Genomic DNA, 20,920 nt, shown 5'->3' with positions numbered 1-20,920 from the left:
CCTTTGACCTTTGGCCTCAATACCAAACACAGAAACATGATTACAGACATTAATAATTAGGTGACTTATTGTTATTGTACAGAATTTTAATATTAATTGTTTCAAATGTATTTTTATTTCATACAATATTGATTTAGATAGATTAGGTAGACTTCTCAGAAAAAGCAGAGAGTAGACTTGACTCTTTGGCTAATATATCGTACACTCCTAGGGTGGCAATATCAAGGTATTGAATCCAATAGTTGGTAACGTAAATGAGGACTTTATACATTTTATTTTTAATTGCTTCTGCTTTTATCAACAGTCATCTTTTTACAATTAAGACAACTAATCAGAGATTGCTTTGTAAATACAATAGTAGAGCCGCCCCTATTTATTTATTTTTGTTTACCTGGCTGTTGTTTAAAACATGTTTAGGTCAAAATAATATGTCTTAATTTGTTACTTTTATTCAAACATAATTAAACATAATTTTAAATATTTCTTGACAATTGAGTTATTATTATATATTATATTTGTAGATATTGGATGAGAAATTGAACTTCAAAGAAACAGCGACCCCACGGACAGATTGCGGAATGGTACTCGTTGAAGGTGAAGAAGAATGAGAACATGATCTCTGAAATAAATAATCATCAAAAAAACAGGAGAACAACAATTATACAGTAGTTCAACGTAACGACTATTAGCACAATATTTTTGAACTGGAAAGAAATAAGTAAATAAAAGTTATTCAAAATTGGTATTAAATTATTGGTAAAAGAACAGTAATACCTTGCAATTAAATGCCACAAATACCCATTATATAGCAGCACAACTAAATACCTAAAAACAACAGAGTGTAACATGCCACAAATATCCATTATGTAACATGCATGGACGGTACCATGAAATGTAATAAGTATCGTATATAAATGTACACTTTAAAATTGAATCCTAACTATATGTATAGGCTATACTATCTTGGTTAAGTCCACATACTTAAACACCTGCTTCTGGGAAGTTAGTTGTACACAAAGAGAGGATCATTACCAAGTATTTTTGTATTCAGATTTTATACAGACAAAATTTAACTCATATTTTGAGCTACAAATAAAATTGAAGGACAAAAAAAAAAGACACGGTATTTATAACAAATATGTTTAAAGATTTGGATAAACACTAGTAAAATAAGGCTTGCAGTACACCATGTGGTTAAGAATGTCCTAAAACGTTTTGGCAGTTATGCTACAATTGTCTTCTAATACTAGGAAAGCTGTCTGTAATTCATTGAGACATTCTCAACTTTTACTTTAATTCAATGGTGTATGGATGTAAATCTTACTTTACTAGCAATAAGATCATTTTACAACTTTTGTACAAGTAAATTAATCAGGCTAAAATGTACTTAAATCATATTCACAATAATCAAAATAACACAATATACCTATATTTTATGTGCTTGACTTTATCACAAAGTATAAAAATAAAGGTATGTAGCAGAAAATGTACTACACTTGTATGAAGCCAAGTCTACTGTAGTAAAGAATGTATGTACTACACTTGTATGAAGCCAAGTCTACTGTAGTAAAGAATGTATGTACTACACTTGTATGAAGCCAAGTCTACTGTAGTAAAGAATGTATGTACTACACTTGTATGAAGCCAAGTCTACTGTAGTAAAGAATGTAGCAACTTTCTGGTATGATTATTCTATGTTACAGTATCTTTAATGTTAATATTGAAAAAACCATAATTTAAAAAAAAAATGTGATATTTAGTTACCTTTGAGCAGTAAATAATATATTGCAGTAAATATTATATCAAGTAAATATTATTAAAATAATAAAATTCAATAGAACATTTTATTTGTTGAATATAATCGACCTTTACTTTAAATATTTGTTGTCAGCTATAGGTTCGAAACAATTAACTGCTTCTCTTTGATAAGTAAAAAATTAAAAAACAGGGTGACAAAACTCTTTTCTGCTTATTACAAATATGATAGTGTTTATGAATCATGTTATTTTCAAGAAACAGTACAAAAAAAGTAAAAATGCAAATAGATTTTTAATTGACACAAGCTTATTTTATTGTTCAGCGACTTCCAACTCTTAATGTAATTTTGACATCCTACGGTTAATATCTAGGAAATGTATACGAATAACAAGAAATAATTTTAGGCATAGTGCTACCTAGTGTAGGACCCAAAGTAAGACTTAAGGGTAAAAAAAAACATAGTTTCAAATTGTGGCAATGTATTTTAAGAAACATTAGATACAAACTGTATATTTCTTTGATGTTTATGCTTTAAGAATTCATTATTAAATGTTGCAGATATTAATTTATAAATGAATTTCATAAGATTGATTGTAAATTTATGTATATGGTTGTTAATATTATAAGTATTAAAATGTGGAACATTAATGTAATGACATTTTTTTGTATTCAATTTGGCGAAATTTAGGATATTTTTAGATTTGTTTAAAGTACAAAGAAAATGATATAATATCAAATTTGATAGAGTGAAAAAATGAAAATTATAAATATAAATTAATATGTTGTATTTATTATCTTATTTGCTTGGCTAATTATGTATAAAAAAATGTTAAAATACAGACAATTTTTATTGTGCTGTTTGGAACTCACACAAAATATGTGCTGTGTGAAAATTAATTTAAAGAAAAATAATAAATTCATAAATTTTATTCTAATTATGTGTAATTAATATAAAAAAATACATAATTTGTTTACACAGAAACATTGCTTTAAACTATTAGTAATTATATGTGTTGGTAATATATATTAAGTAAAAAGCTTATTAAGAGAAATAATGTGTATATTGTAACTAAATTTAATTATGATTTTAATCAATGTAAAAACAGTGTAATGTATTTACTAGGTAGTGTTTTGAAAGGTCCTATCTAAACCACATGCCAGGCCCAAATTATGATTCAATAATCTTTACTTATACTGTAGAACAAAAGTTGAATTTACATTACCTTATAAAACAATGTATTCTATTGAATACAATTGATAAACTATAAACATTTTTTACAATGATTCTATTGTGCATCATTCCTTATGAGTTTACAATAACTACGTATACTGAAATAAGAATTTATAAACACTGATTTATTCAGGTTTGAAGAGAGACTATCTTATTTTGTTTAGCAAGATCAATTTTTCAAAAGCTATTATTGATTTTTCGGTATACTGTACCAGGAAAAAGTTGTCCCTGATATTTCATTATTCTAATCTACCACAAATGTTCCACAAAATCTTGCCACAAAAAATCCAACTTTTGAAAAAAACTTAAACAGTGTACAATTCTTGTGTCTTAAGCAGATTATCTTTTGTTTGTTTTTTGGCAGCTTTTTGTACATATTATTGGAATTATGTGGTGTTATGGTATGCAAGTTTCTAGTTAATAAATGTGTTGACAGAAATATGAGACAATAATTGTTATTTTATGTGTAATCCTATCTATAAAGAAAGAAATCTATAGTAAACCCATTAATGGCATTTCAAATTCAGGGGACATCTTTAATCAGAGGAAATCCTGAGACGCTGACTTTTCCACTGGTAAAATTAGGAGACTTTAAACATGTTTTTAACGCTGAAAATAGACCTTATAATTAACAGAACAGTATTGGCCCCTTATTAGAGTTAATTTTTTGTTGTTTTTTTTTCCTTTTTTCCCATTTATACTATTTATATACTGTAATGTAATCAGTGGTTACAATTTAAATTACTTTATTTTATACCAACCTGGTTCGAACAAGCCTTGGCCTACAATAGTCATCACCTCAGGCTCAGGCTAGGTATAGACACGGTCAGTAAATCTGCTGCTGCTACTACATTGTCACTTTGAAAAGCTTCTTTGGCTTGTAGCAGTAATTTTGTTGTTGTTGGTTCATCTTCCTAAAAATAACAAAACAGACTCACCATAAAAATTACTAAATTGTATAATATGATATAAAAAATATTCTAATAATTTAAACAGTAACTTTCGCATATCATTGGATTATATTGTATCATATCATAGACTTGGTTTTCTATAAAAAGTAATGTGGGATATTGATTTGGATAATTTTAAAAAGTAGTAGTAGCAACTAGGAACGCTGCTCCCATTTTATACCCATTGCTGATTGTATCTACTTAGAGTGAAGAACAAGCATAAACGTATAAAGAAGAAGAACAATATTGATAATATAAATGGGATTTAGTTGTTATGATACGTAATAATGATGATGACATATAAAGCTCACCTCATTATCTGACGATGTCTTGTAACGTTGACTGAAATGTGTTATAATTAGTTTTTTAGCACAAACACTGCGTGCAAATTCACCAGCCATCTCTAAAAAAAAGCATTTACATTTATGTTCTTCTTTTAACATCATATAAATAGAAAACCAGTAACAAATTAAGAATACATTTTAAAATGACTGTGAAAATAGAGAGGAATCAATTAAATAAAGTAGGCAGATTCCAGAGAAGATAAAAATCTTGAGTTGGGCCAGCCTAAACAGTACAATTAGTATAAAAAGTACATGGTCCAAAGAAACAAAATATAGGACACATGAACAGGGACAATACAAGACAACAACTAGGGGGAAAACCTCAAATGTAAGGGTATTGTAGCAATATACGTAATCTTAATTTAAAAAAACAGAATGTCTATACACTGGAGGGATAGGGCATAATCATCAACAATACTAACACTGTATTTTGTTTACAGCATGGTTACATTTTTATCTATTGATGGCACAAGATGATGAATACATTTGTGGCCATTTTATGCCCATATTAGTTCTGTAGAAGCCTATTGCATTATATTTCTTTACCAGGAGTTGAGTGACCATTTAAAACACATTTCTCCTTCATCTCATTCTCCATAGTGGCTTCATGCACCATAACGTCAACATCCTGAAGTAGTGGGGCTGCTAAAGAAGCATCATAGGTATCCCAAAGAAATGCTAAATAAAAAAAAGGCATATATCCGGTTAGTATGAAAATAAATGCCTCTTCCAAATCAAAATCCCATTGCCAAATGCCATGATGATATCCGGGGACCTATTCCAAAATGTTATTACATCAGCCCAAAGGTGGGGCTGAGGTGGTGGATTCTTTTATATTTACCAATTTTTCTTCCTGGTTTCGGAGGACCTACTGCATCTTCTGGTCTCACAACAGTCCCATCAGGAGTAGTGATTGACTCCCCTTTCTTTAACTTGCCATACAGTGGTCCAGCAGGAACACCTAGATCTTTTAGATGTTTTGCATTGAGACTAACAAAATGAAAATTATTCATAATTATCAATACAAAAATACATATTTCATATAGTAATTAAAAAAAAAATGTTTAGAATATAACAAGTACCTTCCAGGCTGGTCTTTTTCTCGAACTATATATCCAAACGTTGGAACACGGTGCTTTAGTGGGGCTGCTTGTACTATAAAAGTTTCATTTTCAAAACTGCAAAAATAAATTATAGCATAACAGATTTTAACTCGGACGACTGGTTGGAATATACCACTTTACTGCTACAGTACAAAGTGGGACAGGCAGCCCAGTCCTACTATGTATGGGGCATACACATTCCACTAGATAATGTAAAAGGTACTTCTAGTGATAGATTTAGATCATTTAACAATTAAGTAATATCTCATAAGAATCTAATCAAGAAATTACAAGAATACCATATATTGTATGGATATAAAATTACATATTCCATATTCCATTTTCATCTTTTGTTATTGTCCGTCCAGGTTGTTCCGATGGATGCTGAGGTTCCGTGCTCTCATAATTAGACTGCCAATCCTTAAAAAATTAAAAAGACACAAATCTATTTTTAAGAATGTTGAGGTAAGAAGACTACCAACACATAATAACATATGATCTTATGTTGTTGATATCATCAATGATGTCCATAGATACTTTGCCCAAGTGCTGTATTGCTCACATGAATAATCAACCCATTCATTGTCCAGTTCAATGATGATGGTGGTGTGCTAGGTTGCTCCCAATTACAAGGATGTTCAATGAATGTTATGAGGTGTAGTGCTCTTCTACACCTTATGATATATATAAATGAAATTCACTAATATGAAACTGAAGGTCTTATGTAAAAGTGCATGATAAAGATCAATTGATGTATATCACTTACTGTCCAGTCTTCGGGTAACATGTCATCAGTAATCTGTAACTCGTTAATGATAAGCGGGTAGTTCAATTGAGATCGTGATATATCCATGCTCGTCCTGACGTATCTTCGCAGTCCTGTTGGTCCATATAACTCAATAGGTTCACGTTCTTCAATTGTCCCAAAGCTGATTGTATTCAGAAATCCAGGAAGACCATATAACTGTGTAATTAGAATTAGACAAATCAATCAAATTTTATGTATAACAGTATTAAATAAATTTATTATAATATAATCAATTAAAATATATGTCAATCTATAAAGCATTAAACACATTGCTCTTGGTCCTTTGCAGAGCCATAGACACCAGTACGGTTGGTAAAGTTTCAACCTGACCACTTTTTCACATAATGCCTTTGACAACCCAGTGGCTTGAACAGAGATTGTTTGTTGCGAAAACCGGACCACTTTATTTCTCGTGGCTACATCACTGTTTTACTACAGTACATTGTTTCTTACATGGTCACCATGCAGATGGGTTATAAACACTTTCGTAATCCTTCCAGCACGTATAATGCTTCGCTGCAGTTGTATTTGTGTGCCTTCTCCACAGTCAAACATCCAACATTCTCCATCTGGAAAATAAAAAAAAAATTTTTTTTTAAATTTAGTAATATGTGAACCTCAACCACAACACAATAATAATAGGGAGTTTTCGCAACCTTACGAATACGATAACGAAAACGGATACGTCATACATTTTTGAAACTTTTGAGCTGATCCCCATTTCATATTCGTAAAGCGTATTCGTGTTGACGAATATCACCAGTCATATTCGTAACTACAAAACGAGTATAGTTTTTGATCTATTTTGCACATTTTGCATTTGAATCAGGAATGATTCATGATTATAATATAATTATAGATTTATTGAAAGTAATTTACTAAAGTAATTTACTAAAATGCCAAGTCAATTTTGATAAATAGCAGTTTTTAAAGTCCTCACTCGTTTTTATGTTACGCTAGGCCTAGGCAGCCAAGCACCAAGCAACACGTACCTGCGCTTCGCTCAAATTTACCGCAGTCATATTTTGGACGCGCCTCAATATTTCGTTGCCATGCGAAACAGATTTTTTTATGGCTTACGAAAACGAATACGTGTGCGTGAAGTATCCGTTTTCGTTATCGTATTCGTAAGATTGCGAAACCTCTCTAATGGTCGAGGCATTCATCGATTAAGACCTAGGCAATAATATTTAAGTTAATAAATTGGGCCAGTCTAGCCTTGCTAGGCCTAGATACTCCGGGAGATACTACTACTGTAGACCTACTCTAGTAGGCGAGTATAGCCTAGTGGGCTTTTAAATAACGTTCAGACTAGGCCTACTACTACTAACTAGGCCTACTTTTACTATAATTACTAACTCTAGTAGGCAGAGGCTAGGAAAGAGAGGCCCAAACATAACTAAACATTTCATCTTTCCTCACCATTTCTAAATATTAAAGATGATGCACATCTATTTGGGGAAGGATAAGCGGAACCAGTTCCAAGAAAGGTGATGTCCATTTTCTGTTTCCAAACACAAAAACGTGCCAGTATTGTAGGGGTCACGGATACGCCGGAAGTTTTTACGCCGGAAGATTCTATTTAATGCATGAGTGATTTTGACAATAATATAACGTTTAAATTGAGAGAGGGCGACAGTCAGGGAAAAAACCAAACAATAGTTTTTGATTACTGTTTTAGGTCAGTATATTGCAGAAAAATTTAAATATAACTATGTTTGTATTTACTGTTATTAAACACACCTATCTATAAATAAAGGCCTACCTTACTAGCTAAATGTTGAAACTGGGAAGGTATGCCAACTAGTATCAACTCTCTAGCCTAGGCCTAGAGTACTACTACTAGGCTAGTCTAGTGACTGGAGTGGTATAGCATGATGGATGGAGTAACTCCATGCTGGTAGGCTTATAGTATTGTAGTGTAGTAGGCATGGTTTGCTACCCTAATATAGCTAGACTATTAGAGTTAAGGGCTAGCTGACTGAACTATTACTAACTAGGCCCATGGTTAAAGTAATTTGTTTTCTATCGGAATGTTCGACTATAATCTATACTTTACACACCCGGCACTACGATTAACGGTCAACCATGATGATAGAAATAATAAATTACAAAACATGCATGGTTGATTGTGCAGATATAGCCATTTCCATTAACATATAGTTCATTTAGTTTTATAAAAAAGCACAGGTGTACGATTCTCCTCTCAAGGTTGATAATGCCGTGACGATCAACAACATTTTCCAAAAATCAATCGACACTGTGTTCAAAACCATTACCATCTTTATTTTTTATGTTTAGAATATTGTAACTATAATATTAATAATGTCTGAAAATTTTCCTAAAAAAGATTTTTTTAGCTTTTCAAAAACCAATTTGATTTGTTGTGTGCAGGATTTAATTCATTCATTCAATTCTTTATTTTCTTTTTCTTCTTTTAAAAAGATTTCTTCTGGTCATTACTTTCAATGTCAGTTTCTGAAATAGAGCAGGGTTTGGAGCATTCACTGACGGAACAAACATGGCAACCATGGAAGTTTGGTGGAACATCGGTTTTAGTCAAAAAGCTGTTTACACATTCGTCCTACCAAATTGCAATATTTGACTTCAAGCAAATGTGGTTTGAAAATTGCACAACTGAAATGTTTTCAAATAATGTCAAGGTGAAATCATGTCGCATTTAAAAAAGTTTAATTAGTTTGGCAAAGATTTCTTGAAAAACAAGTGACGAGTCTTACTGTAATGAATACAAATGACTTTGGCCACCAGTTAGTTACTTCAGCCATTACTCTCTATATAACCCTTCCAAACAAGAAAGAAGTACTAAGTCTATACACCATACTCCATACACAACCACCTCCAGTGTTGTACAGTATATTTAGTATAACTATTTTCTACCATTAAGCCAAATGATAATGTTCAGATTCAGATGTTTTAAAATCTGTTTTTTTATTTCCCTTAGGATCTTAATCCAAATATAGAAGCACCTATGGCAACACTTCTTCAGCATATTCAAGATAATCTAAGTTCCTCATCCGAAGCCTTGGTTGATTTAAAAATGGAGTACCTAAACCAGGAGAACGAGCAAGGAGAAAAGAGGTCAAAGTTGACAATACATTGGACCAGTCAGTTAATTGGTGGTGTTCCATTTATATGGCAATTTAAACTCAAAGAGGGTGATAGTCAACAGGAGGTATGTCATCATTCCACAAATTTCGAAAATGTGCCACACACTCTAAACTACTACTAATGCTACTACAATGCTAATCTAGCTACATGACTTAAAAGTGGTCTAAAAATGATCCATCAAAGATTTCACTTTTATTTCAACATTGAATATAAACCCTAAGAATGACATTCTTTTCATTAGTTATGCAGCCATTTAGTGACTCCTCTTTTGACGATGGTCAGTGAAATGAGCAGAAGAGAATCGGAATTAACAAAGCAGCTTTCAAAGAAAGATGCAGAAATAGAAGATTATAAAATGGCAGGAGGAAAAGTTTCAAGAAGTAAGATTATTTTGGTAGTACTAATTGTACATTATAGTTCACTATAATATCTCTGTGATTTGCCCAATAGAATAATAGTTTGTACATTGTACTGTACCAGAGATATTAATATCTCTATGATTGTACCAGTTCTATGATGCGAGATGACCAAAGCTACTCATGTATAACAGTCTTATAGAAATCAGATGAGTTACAATCCTAGAAGGTGATACAAGATCTGCTATTAAATACAAAAGAGTAAAAATATATTGCATTTTATCAATTGAATTGACAAAATATATCCACTATCCATATAGCTCATTATTTCAATTCCTGTTAAGAGCCAATTTATTTCAGGAGAACACTCAATCTACTTGTTCACACTTGTTTTCTTGCAGAATATTTACAAACATCACAATTTAATGAGGAAACCTTTAGGCAGGATATGAACACATCAAAGGTTAGATTGGTTAATGCAAGTTTGAAGTAGCAGGGAAGAGTAAGAAATTATCACTCTTCCCAGGTAGTACTTATCCAAAATTTTACAGATATAATATTTTTCATTGGTCCAATCTTTATTGGTCCAATAAGTTGTCTATGTTGATTTTACAGTAACTTTTTTTGCAGGCCTTTGAGAAGCACATTTTAACCTGTGGCATCTCAGCTTTTTCAGGTACCACTGGAGAGCTCTATAAAGAGATACAAATAAAACAGTTGAGGCAAAGTATGAATCAAGGTATGACTTTAAAAGATAAACGATGGGTAATAAATGAAGCAAAAAATAAATGTGATAAATACAGTGTTTTACCTTTTATCACCTAATGTACTTTCAGCTCATAGATTTGGATGTGGAATCTATTAAATCTAAGCATATAAAGTTTAAATTATTTTAGATTAGGAAACATAAGATTTTTCAAAGCAAACATACACTTCTAACTCATTAAACATTTAAACATGTTGAACATTTTCTTGTCAAGGAGTTGCAGACACCGAAATGGTTGATGGATCAAGTGCTTCTGGGACACCAGCAAGTTCTCCAACAAAATCACTGACACCACATCAATCTCCAATAAAGAACTTGTCACCAGATGGATCACCAGCTAAAGTAAGAGTTCTCCAAATTATCATCAACGGTTGTAATCTTTCCTAAAAACCCTTGTACTATTTATAATCCATTTTGTTTTAAATCTCAGGACACAGAAATGTTGAGACGGCAAGCTCTTGAAAGAAAACTAAATGAAGAAAGAACAAGGCTAGAAAGCAAGAAGAAAAAGAAGAAAATCTTTTGATGTGGAACCAAGTTTATCAAACTTTAATAGAAACATTTAGGTAAAAGCTTTAAAAATGTGTAGTAAATTGTAAAAAAACCTTTGGAAAAGCTTAAAACATTAGAAAATGTGTATACAAATTTGAAAACAATTATTTTGATACTGTATCACAATAATATACTAGTATCAATATAAACAATGAAGTGATTTCTTTCTGAGAAATTAATTCAAATGTAAGACAATACAGTATTACTATTTTACATGATAAACTCTCATTGTCTATTTATTATGATAATAAAAATTCTTGAAAGCGATGGGATTGAAATTCAATAATACTCTATAGTTACTAGGAATATATGCTCCCAATACCGGAGGACTGGCTTAATGTCAGGTTTTCCAGTTGGTAAAAAAGAATTTGGGACATATTCATTTTGAAATATACTATAAACAATTTTTCCTAATATATAATACAAAATATGTCTAAGTTTAATAAAGTGTATTTAGATAAAAATTTATATAAAAATTTAAATTTCACAAAAATTGCGTGGAATAATATACAGAAGTCCACAAGTGGACAGTGATTCTGATAACATTGCACACGGTATAAAATAAAATTGCACAAACATATTGAAAATAAAGTACATATATTACATAGCAATATAAAACCAGAATAATACTTTTATCAACATTTGGCAAGATTAGGAGTAAAGAAAATATAAGATTACTAAGATAAAAAAAACAGAATAATTACTGTTTATTTGTTAACATTTATGGTAACTAAATGGTCTGTATGTCTTGCATGTTCTGTGCTGCATACAGCAAATAGTACTATATACCATATTTTGATAATTTTACCGGTTTCCCAGTAGTTAATTTATAGTAGTGTATACAGTAGTATACAGGTTACACTTCTATCAACATTAAGAGCAAACTAAAAAGTTATGTTTCTGCTTTGGAATTTATCTGGCTTTTTTGTCTTATTGCCTCATCAACCAGAGCAGCAGGATCGTTAAACAATGCCTTATGCTCCGACATGACTCCTGCCATAATATTGTTGGTCTTTCGTGCCATTCTCTTTGACTTGTTTAGTACCGACTTTGTAAGATCTTGTTGATTCCTCCATAATCGCCATTTTCTTGCAACCAATTTTTTCCGGAATCGTACCTTTTCTAATGTTTCTTTAGTGTTATAAGTTCTCTGAATTCTGCGAACGACTTCTGAGATAACACCATTTTCTACAAACCCTTCAAAAGCTAATCTTATTTTCTTAGATGAGTAGGTTTGAATGATGAGGGTCACAAAGACAAGAAGAATCGAAAGTCTGATCATCATGACAGCAACTATTAAAAAGTATGGTAAAGTCCAGTTATCTGGTGTTCCTTCTCTTGGCCCTCCCAGAAGAACTCTTAACAGAAGTTGAAGACCTTGTACCCAGGAAGAAAATGGCTCAAGAACACTGCCATACAGCACCTTACCAAGGACCACAAACAACGCCATCATCATTATGTAAATAGGCTGAGCACGGAGAACTTTCTTTAATACTGCTTTTAATAAATTTCTTAGTTGATTAAGACGAGGAATGTAGCGCATAAAGTCTAAGAAATGCACAGTTGTGAGCATTAGCAGCAATGTTGCCAATGCATCAGCCAATTGTTTTTTATTAACCAGTTCCTGTAAAGCAGCGACATTAACCTCAGCAAATGAAAGAGCTTTTAATGACTCACTGTACATATATGACGTGTAAATAGTTGCCAATGAAAGACAGACAAATATAAGATTACCAATATTGCTGAGCCTGTCATAGAATGCTCTGCCCTTTTGTTTCATTTCTCTTAGTATTGACATCAATAATATTACAGTCAATCCGGCTAGGGCTATTAGAATGTACTGTTGCATAGCTGGTGTGGAATAACTGAGGACAGCATAGTCTGCAAATGATTCCCCATTGCCACCAGGAGTGACTTCCATTACCAAAGTCACAAGGCAGATCAGACCAGTGTATACATTGATTACTGCAAATTCAACAAATACTGCTCGAGTGAATTGATCTATCCATTTGCTTTGGTGGAGGTTTTCGATAATTGCCAGCACTCTTCCAGAGGTAGGTCCAAGTTCAGCAGTGTAACCTGCACTAGAATAAGAAGCATATTTGCCATAGTAGGTTACACCTCCAGAAGACTCCTCTGGTGAAATGTAGTTATATCCAGGTGCTTGTGATCCACTAGTGGCATCCTCTGACCAAGAAGCAAAATGCTCTGTCCGATCTTCTGCTTCTGATGAAAATGTAACAGCACAAAGTGAATGCACCATTTTTGTTATATTCATCTTCCTGCAAGAATCTGAAAAGAATTTTAAATTTATTGGTCAAAGGTAACTACTGCCTAAAATAATGTTTAGTTTTAGACTACTGTATTTAAGTTCTCTTATAAAAATAGACTAATATGTTGACTTACCCGACAGTGACCTTTGAACTCTGAATTGTCTGAATCGAGGAGATCCAAGAAACCTAAGGTGATCATAAGATTCAATACTATTGATTACAATAGAAGCTGATGGATGGAAAGTTTCATTTGCCCATCTAAAGAAATCATCTCCTTTGGTTACCTAAATGAGGTAAAGAAAGCAATAAATGTCATGCTTTATACTTTTGCATCTCGGGTACCATATCTTAAAAATGTTCTTGTGAGAACTATAGGGATGTGGATAAGTTTTAACATAACAATACATTAACCAAGATTCATAAAAACACTGTACCTTAAGAAACGATATAGAGTTGGTCTCATAGCCGGACACGAACATGGTCTCCGTAGCTTTCTTCATGTAGTATGCTGATGAGTCATTGGAAGAAAAGACTAACAGAAGCACCAATGCTCTTGACACACTTCTTCCAACTACTCTTACAACCATCCAAAAATTTCTCATTCTTTTTTCAGTAGCGTTTGGACGATAGTTCATAGAACCATATACCCTAGAATCTGTAGAACTATGTTTGGATTTATGAAACCTTTTGAAAGCTTTTAAATTCCTTTCTTTAGTTAGAGGAGGAAAGATGTATTTAGTGTTTGTAATCGATAACCTCTTCCAAAATATAGATCCCAGAACAGCTGTGAAGACCCATATCGGCAATCTTATGATGTTTATAAGTACTGCTGATATCAAAGCAACTGTTAGATTCATTAATATTATGTCTGGATATGGTAAACAAAAGTACATTATAAAGAAGCCAAGACCAGCAACTATAATCAGAGAAAGTATCCAAAGGCAAATGGCAACGAACCAGGGTAGAGATCTCTTGTGAACAAATCTTACAAGTTTTTCTAGTAAGATTGTAACACAAGATGGTCTATCAATCAGCATACGCTTTTGCTCAAGTGCTGCATGTGACATTTGCTTTCTCTTCCATAGGTTTTTTGGAAACCTTTCTCTTCTTTGTATTCTTGGTGTTTCTTCAGATTTCACTTTTTGAGACTTTTCCTCATCGTTTTTATTTTTTATAAATTTTTGTTTACCACGTCTTTTACTACCAGTAGCTGGATCATTCTTTGCATTGTTATTGTAATTAAATTCATTGTACCCTAAATCTTTCACTGTCCCTCTAAAACTAGGCGAAGAATTTGTGAGAAAAAATTCATGAAATCTTCTAGCAAAGTCACTTGGTTCCTGCATAATCTGATAGCCCTCACTTTCTGACATTACACCACTATCAAGGTCTCCCATAGATTCTGAATTTGATGACATTCCATCATTGTCTGAAGAGTTCATTCCATTTAGAATATTACTAATTGATTTCACATCTTCAACTCTTGCATACTGATTTGACGACTCCTGCAATTTGTTTTCTTTCTCTTCCTTAAGTGACGCTTTTGAGACAAATTCAATAAAACTGTGTTTATCACCACCTCCAGTTACAGCATCGGGCGATTCTTGTGGATTAGCATTTTGATTTATATTTAGCGCTGATTGTAAAATCTCTTTTGATGATGATGTTGGTACTTGATCCTCTTCAACTAAAAATGAAGCTAAACGTGGTCTAATGGAACTGAAAAGTTGCATTAATGCCAACCGCACCGGGATTGACAACAAACCTGCTTGCAAACCATACATTAGTGAGGAAGTAGAGAAAGTGAATGGAATATCAACTTCAATTTCCCAGCCAAGAAATTCATGGAAGACAACACAACAGGAGATAATCATCATCACACTAACCAACCACGATACAACAATTTCAGCTAAAGTTAAACTACTTCCAATGGTTCTCCAGTATGACCAGAAGCCATGATGGATTTCATTAGTATCAAAGAGATGCATCTTTCCTGCTAGCTCTTTGTACGTGGCTACTTTGAACGTTTTCGGGTGACTGTTCTTTGACATCCAACAATTGCAAAATATGAAGTATCTTACACCAGTCCAACAGTCTTGAATACATGCATGGCTTAAATGCCTGTAAAAAATAACCAGACTATCATTTATTTTATACTGGTTGTTATAAACGTTGATTGGATGCTCATTACTTCTAGTGACAAAACTTACCATGAAGGTGTGTATCCACGGCCATCTAGACACACTGTAAGAGAAGTGATGTTACTTAAAGGTTTTGGAGTTGACATTAGAAAAGCATCAACATTTCCTTGTTTGAAGAATAAGTTTTCAGGGTTACACAAATGGTATAAAGCAGTTTTTCGAACTGATCTACTTGACATCTTCACATATATCTACAAAAAGTCAAAGATAAACAAGTGAATTACATTACTCTTATCAATATTAAATATACCACTCTGTGTAACTTGAGAGACTCCTATTAACATAGAGATATTGTAGAAAATACTGTAGCATTGGATATTTCAAGTAAATAATTTCTTTTATTCCTAAGATTCAGACATCTGTTTTCATGTATAAAGTCAAATCTAACTATGTCCAATCACAGATAAAGTTCCACGATATATTTCCAAGACTTTACATACTTCTGATGTTGTACCAGCATCAATTTCATTGCCGGTGAAGAAGGTCACAAGATAATTATAAGGACCGCTTTGAAGATCACCAAACATCTGAAAATTTGTAAAACAAAAAGTGGCTATAAATGATATAGAACCATCATATTGAATAGACCTTATTGTGCAATAGGCCTATTATTGAACTGATGTGAAATTCACTAATCAACTGGTAAAGATATGATATACTAGTACTTACTTTATTTTCAATTTGCCTGTCAAGCCTAAGTGCTACTATTAGCAGTAACAGGAAGAATCCCATAACTCCTCCTAATATATAATATATAAGCTGACTTTCCTCAACAACTACTATGATTATTGTCTCTTCAACATGGTATATTTGCTTTTTCTCTGCTACAAAGAAACTTCCACCATATGCGGTCAGGTGATTGCAGAGGCAGTGTGTAAAAGATGGCGTTGTCAGAGTTCCAACCTAATGAAAAAATATAACTTAATGTATTATATTTTTAATACACAGTGCTTTAAAAAGCCTGCAGTAATTTTTTAGACAACATTTATGGTTTAAAAAAATGTATGTAAAGTGTATTATGTTTGTGAACACATCATTTTCGTATTCAAATACTATATAAGTGAGGTTTAAAGCATCGAATACTTTGTAGGCAAGTGAATGTATCGAAAGTAACCTGGACTGAAAAATGGAACACAAGACATCTAAAAAAAGAAAAGAGTTTAGCATAAAAATAAGTACAGTATGCCATAACCAGTAGAGGAAATTGGTTGCAAGGGGAAGGTATGTTTACAATAGAGCAGCATCAGGGCTACAAATGATTGAAGCACTGAAGTCAGATGTGACATCATTGTAGGCAAGCTTACCTCACATCCATGTGGGAACCACTGTTCGTACGTTTCAGACCAAAAGAGACATCTGGCATTGTAAACTTTGATATCAAAATCCACCTTCTTACGAGGATCGTCAGCATAGCTATCATTCACCGATAACACAGCATACTTATCTCTTTGTACTGGTTTAGGCCTTATAGCGAGATAGTAGCTGCCAAATGAGAATAGCTCATTCTCAGCTATGTACCAAGTGAAAGGGTTGGTAGTGACATTGGCTGTCGAGTTGAATTTTGATTCATACAGGTTGTGTGATGGTAGCGGCATTTCAATTCGGAGATCATATAAACGTGTTGTTGGCCGAAAACCAAACCTGTAATAGAAAATAAAATAGTTATAAGTAATGATAAGTAAGTTTTTTTTCATTTAAATTATAAAAAATCGGCATAATAGGCATAATTATAAGACAATCAGAAGTGTTGGAATACATTTTCTTGTTTGATACCATGTCATATATTGTATATCACCATCACCATGTATTATATATCATAAAACAATAGTTTACCAGTACCAGTTTCTATTTCTGCAACTTACAATGCACACATCTTCTGCATTATATCTCCTCCACCTGGCTATTTGTGACTTTCCTATCATCAGTGTTACAGTATTTTTTACTAATATGGTACCATGAGCTTTCGCAACAATCAAAGTTATTTTGGTTCTGTAATTGTACGCTGCATACAATACAAAACCATAACACTGTACAGTAGGTGCAAACAGACCTTAGCATTAAGCTCTGTCTACAATATCAAATTAGTTGAATAAAAAAATGTCATGTGCCCAAATATGGTAGTAATATGACATCATCATGTCCATATATGGGCACATCACATAAAGTTTGATAGTGTAGACAGAGCTTTACAATGAAACTAGGTCTTTTAAGACTTGAATTACAAATGAACAAACTCACCGCAAGTAGGCAGTAAACTGAGTTGTAGAATCAGTTGGCACAATGTCTATATGGATAGAACTGTACATCTCAGTAATGTTGAAGTTTACAAACAGCAACTCATTAGGTACAGTGCTTAATGTTTCAAATTCAATAGCACTTGACTCCCCTCTTGGTATCAACATCTCTAAGTTGGAGCTTAAGTCTGATATAACTAAGTTTTCTCCTAATTCAATGTAAAAAGAAATCTGAGTTATTAGGTCTGTGACAACAAGTTTTGTTTGCATGGAAAATTAATAGAATCAGGTTTGAGTCTATCTGAAAATCAGTGACTTTAAATGCATAACCATGCATTTATCAGAAAAAAAAACTAACATTTTGGTTAGTCTAAACATTGCTCCATTTATATTAGTCAAATTTTCAATAAAAATATCCACACATAAATCTCGGTTAAAAATGCATTATACACATTATGTTGATTTACCTTGTGGATTTTTCATAGTCAATGATACAATTGATGTCCTAACTTCATACCCACTAGCATGCCATGTGTACGGGTTCTGCGGTGTTGTCATAACCTATATCAATATTGTTTAAAAACAGTTATTCATATACCAATGCCGAATTTGTCAAACAGTTTAAATCTAATACCTATAATAGTCACCACTTTCTAATAACACAAATAGGTGGTACAAGCCTGTTTTTTAAAACAATTTATCAGACAATAGATTATTTTATAACAAATGTACTTAGCATGCTGGAATCTGATTGGTCACTTGTCAGAGATTAATTCTAAAACTTTTGAATAAGAACTAGCTACATACCTGTACCATGAGTTCATCTCCATATTTGGTATGTATCTCACTTAGCATATCTCGGGATACTTTGAACCAACTTCCATCAGGATTCATATAAAATCTTAGGCCTAATGAATGCAAGTCTTCCCTCTTCAGAAGCAGTGACATATGGTCTGACTGTAGCAATACTGCTTCTTCCCCTGGGACCTTGTGTTTCAAGATGAGACTAGAAACTCCATCAACAAAGGCTAGCATTTTTCTAGTTATATTTCGACTCTGTGGAAATAGTGTTGGAAGAAATTTGAAGTTATAGAGAAGAACTAAATTTTTCTTGATGATTATGAAGATAATAAGGGAAATTATTATGCTGAAAAAAAGTCTTACTTTTTGCAATTGTTCTGGGATTGGTTCATTTTCTTTGTCCTTTTCAGCTGCGGCTTTGACGTCATCAGCCAACAGTGCTAAAAATAATTATGTCACATTTAGTAAATTCTCATCAATGATCAATATAATACCATTACTTCATACAAAACTAGGTTCAATGAACTTCGCTTTTATCCTACCTTTGGTCATTCCTAGCATGGATGGAATATCTTTTTTATTTTCTTTCACCACAGCATTAGTATCAGCAAAGTATTCATCCCAGGCTTGCTGATCATTGCTTAGATTATTGTAATAATCATCACTCCGACGATTTGCTGCTTTTAGTAGGTTTGATGCTCCTATGAAAACAAACTCAACAAAATTAGACAAGAATTATTTATTTAAACTAGGAATTAGTTACGGTAATGTTTTAATAGTTACTAAATTAATCTAACCTTCAAAGAAGTTGGTTGATATTGCAAATACACTTTCTTCATTCAATTGGTCACTGAGGTCTGTCTCCAATATGCTCAGCATATCTGTATATTTCTCCGAGGATTTAACCTGTAAATAAACAAAATCAAGAACTAAAAATGAACATTGAACACCGGCCTTACATGGTTGAATAGTGTAGGATAAACAATACCAATTACAGGCTTCATCATCTCATGGACACTATCTACTGTATATAAGCCTCACAACTACACTAACAGCTTTTTTATAGATAATATGGAGAACAAGTCATCTAAATTTTCACAGATATTAGGGAGCTTACGACTTACAATGACCTAGGATCTAGTTATGTCATGTAATTTCTTTGCTCCATTCCTTGAAATAACATATAAAAGTCACAAACTACCTGTGTTTGAAAGCTCAACTCCTCTGGCTCATTAATAATCTGTTGTAGCACCGATGATGTTTGCTGCAAAGATTCCACTGTCTGCAGTACGATATTGTCAACATCATCCACAAGCTTGGATCGCACCTACACAAAAGCAAATATCAACCATGTAAGGCTGGTGTTCATTCTCAGGTTTGCTTGAGCACCAAACAAACAACGGAATGAGGAACTACATAACTTTAAAAATACAGAGAGGAGAACATGTAGAAAAGCTGTACAAGTAACAGATAGATGCACATGATTTATGAGAGCAATTAAAATTGATTAACCACTAAAATTTATGGTAGGAGGCACAATCTGCTTAAATCTTTAATTGATTGAACAATTGCAGTTGTATGATTATTTGTAACCGCCAGAATTTAACCTTTAACTGTGTTAAAATACCTGCTGGTTTATTTGACTGTCCCACGTTCCATGATCTTGTCTTGATACTTGATTCAGCATGACTGCCAGGTCACCAATGTACTTCACAGATTTCTGTGTGTCTCCTTTTGCTATCAATTCATCTAACAAGGTAGTTGATTGGTCAGAAGTCAGAGCTAGCAACTTGGACTCTACCACTTCAGGTATAGGGGCTGTTACCTGAAAAGCAAAAATGATAAATTGTGATTGGGTGTTGTACAGTAATGTTAAAACAAGCAAATTAAAAATAATCAACCATATTTATTTATACATACCTGTACTTGTAAAGTATCTTCAACAAATGATCCTAATGCATCAGTCACTTTAATTAGAATCTGTACAATGTCACCGTCTCCTTCACCTGCAGGCAGAGTGAACAGTGGAGTGTTGCTCTCTGGGCTATGGTAGATCAGAGTATACAAACTTGTCAGTGTGTCTGCTGGTCCATGATTGTAGAAGAAACTATAACTTAGAGGCAGCTCTTGAGTCGTATATCCATTGCAACTGATGGAGAATGATGTGTCAAATGATATTCCTGATGTAGGAATAATATCGCATGTTCCTGATTGTGGCAGTGACCCAACATTGACCTCATAGTCTGCACGTCCAGCCACATACAAGTCATCCCGGTTTGCACTAAGAAAGACTAGCAAGGATACTTCTGTTTGTGTTAGTAATGTGGACGGAGGAACCACAAAATATTTGCTGTCAGAGTCTGCAAAATAGAAAAATATCAATTTTATTAATATTAAAAAATAATAAAACACTT

The 20,920-nt window shown here is 32.9% G+C and overlaps 4 protein-coding genes across 16 annotated transcripts in view; 2 read left to right on the top strand and 2 right to left on the bottom strand.

Moving 5' to 3' along the window:
- The window catches only part of LOC140040309 (uncharacterized), a 41,035-nt gene extending 37,607 nt beyond the window's left edge, over nucleotides 1-3,428 (top strand). For all 11 annotated transcript variants that reach the window (XM_072086139.1, XM_072086143.1, XM_072086138.1 and 8 more), the window contains one exon: nucleotides 522-3,428. In XM_072086139.1, coding sequence (XP_071942240.1) covers nucleotides 522-608 — 87 coding nt within the window. In that variant the 3' untranslated portion in view covers nucleotides 609-3,428. The remainder of the gene's footprint in view (nucleotides 1-521) is intronic.
- Nucleotides 1-7,782, bottom strand: part of LOC140040310 (zinc phosphodiesterase ELAC protein 1-like) — a 39,604-nt gene extending 31,822 nt beyond the window's left edge. Inside the window, exons 1-9 of the mRNA XM_072086147.1 lie at nucleotides 7,617-7,782; nucleotides 6,648-6,763; nucleotides 6,153-6,350; nucleotides 5,712-5,806; nucleotides 5,366-5,461; nucleotides 5,125-5,273; nucleotides 4,830-4,961; nucleotides 4,251-4,342; nucleotides 3,751-3,903 (exon numbers count right to left, since the gene is read on the bottom strand). Of these exons, the coding sequence (XP_071942248.1) occupies nucleotides 3,784-3,903; nucleotides 4,251-4,342; nucleotides 4,830-4,961; nucleotides 5,125-5,273; nucleotides 5,366-5,461; nucleotides 5,712-5,806; nucleotides 6,153-6,350; nucleotides 6,648-6,763; nucleotides 7,617-7,695 (1,077 nt within the window). The 5' untranslated portion in view covers nucleotides 7,696-7,782 and the 3' untranslated portion in view covers nucleotides 3,751-3,783. The remainder of the gene's footprint in view (nucleotides 1-3,750; nucleotides 3,904-4,250; nucleotides 4,343-4,829; nucleotides 4,962-5,124; nucleotides 5,274-5,365; nucleotides 5,462-5,711; nucleotides 5,807-6,152; nucleotides 6,351-6,647; nucleotides 6,764-7,616) is intronic.
- A 42-nt stretch (nucleotides 7,783-7,824) lies between these two features.
- LOC140040311 (non-homologous end-joining factor 1-like) lies at nucleotides 7,825-12,340 on the top strand. Of its 3 annotated transcripts, XM_072086151.1 has the most exons (9): nucleotides 7,825-7,875; nucleotides 8,640-8,857; nucleotides 9,157-9,387; nucleotides 9,565-9,703; nucleotides 10,081-10,142; nucleotides 10,310-10,418; nucleotides 10,660-10,787; nucleotides 10,876-11,011; nucleotides 12,222-12,340. In XM_072086151.1, the coding sequence occupies exons 2-8, from the start codon at nucleotides 8,663-8,665 to the stop codon at nucleotides 10,969-10,971; spliced, it is 960 nt and encodes a 319-aa protein (XP_071942252.1). In that variant the 5' UTR covers nucleotides 7,825-7,875; nucleotides 8,640-8,662; the 3' UTR covers nucleotides 10,972-11,011; nucleotides 12,222-12,340. The 3 variants fall into 3 exon arrangements, with proteins under 3 accessions (XP_071942252.1, XP_071942249.1, XP_071942250.1); XM_072086148.1 differs by lacking the exon at nucleotides 12,222-12,340 and having other exon boundaries at nucleotides 10,876-11,312; XM_072086149.1 differs by lacking the exons at nucleotides 7,825-7,875; nucleotides 12,222-12,340 and adding an exon at nucleotides 7,983-8,094 and having other exon boundaries at nucleotides 10,876-11,312.
- LOC140039254 (polycystin-1-like) overlaps nucleotides 11,358-20,920 on the bottom strand; it is a 21,001-nt gene continuing 11,438 nt past the window's right edge. Inside the window, exons 14-29 of the mRNA XM_072084857.1 lie at nucleotides 20,427-20,866; nucleotides 20,134-20,331; nucleotides 19,708-19,833; nucleotides 19,304-19,412; nucleotides 19,049-19,207; nucleotides 18,870-18,946; nucleotides 18,513-18,761; nucleotides 18,173-18,266; nucleotides 17,710-17,914; nucleotides 16,776-17,112; nucleotides 16,060-16,374; nucleotides 15,912-15,998; nucleotides 15,481-15,662; nucleotides 13,705-15,391; nucleotides 13,404-13,554; nucleotides 11,358-13,289 (exon numbers count right to left, since the gene is read on the bottom strand). Coding sequence (XP_071940958.1) covers nucleotides 11,890-13,289; nucleotides 13,404-13,554; nucleotides 13,705-15,391; nucleotides 15,481-15,662; nucleotides 15,912-15,998; nucleotides 16,060-16,374; nucleotides 16,776-17,112; nucleotides 17,710-17,914; nucleotides 18,173-18,266; nucleotides 18,513-18,761; nucleotides 18,870-18,946; nucleotides 19,049-19,207; nucleotides 19,304-19,412; nucleotides 19,708-19,833; nucleotides 20,134-20,331; nucleotides 20,427-20,866 — 5,816 coding nt within the window. The 3' untranslated portion in view covers nucleotides 11,358-11,889. The remainder of the gene's footprint in view (nucleotides 13,290-13,403; nucleotides 13,555-13,704; nucleotides 15,392-15,480; nucleotides 15,663-15,911; nucleotides 15,999-16,059; nucleotides 16,375-16,775; nucleotides 17,113-17,709; nucleotides 17,915-18,172; nucleotides 18,267-18,512; nucleotides 18,762-18,869; nucleotides 18,947-19,048; nucleotides 19,208-19,303; nucleotides 19,413-19,707; nucleotides 19,834-20,133; nucleotides 20,332-20,426; nucleotides 20,867-20,920) is intronic.

This window comes from Antedon mediterranea, chromosome 2 (genome assembly GCF_964355755.1).
Source record: "Antedon mediterranea chromosome 2, ecAntMedi1.1, whole genome shotgun sequence".
In the NCBI taxonomy this organism is placed as follows: Eukaryota; Metazoa; Echinodermata; class Crinoidea; order Comatulida; family Antedonidae; genus Antedon; species Antedon mediterranea.
This window is presented reverse-complemented; position numbering and strand designations above follow the sequence as displayed.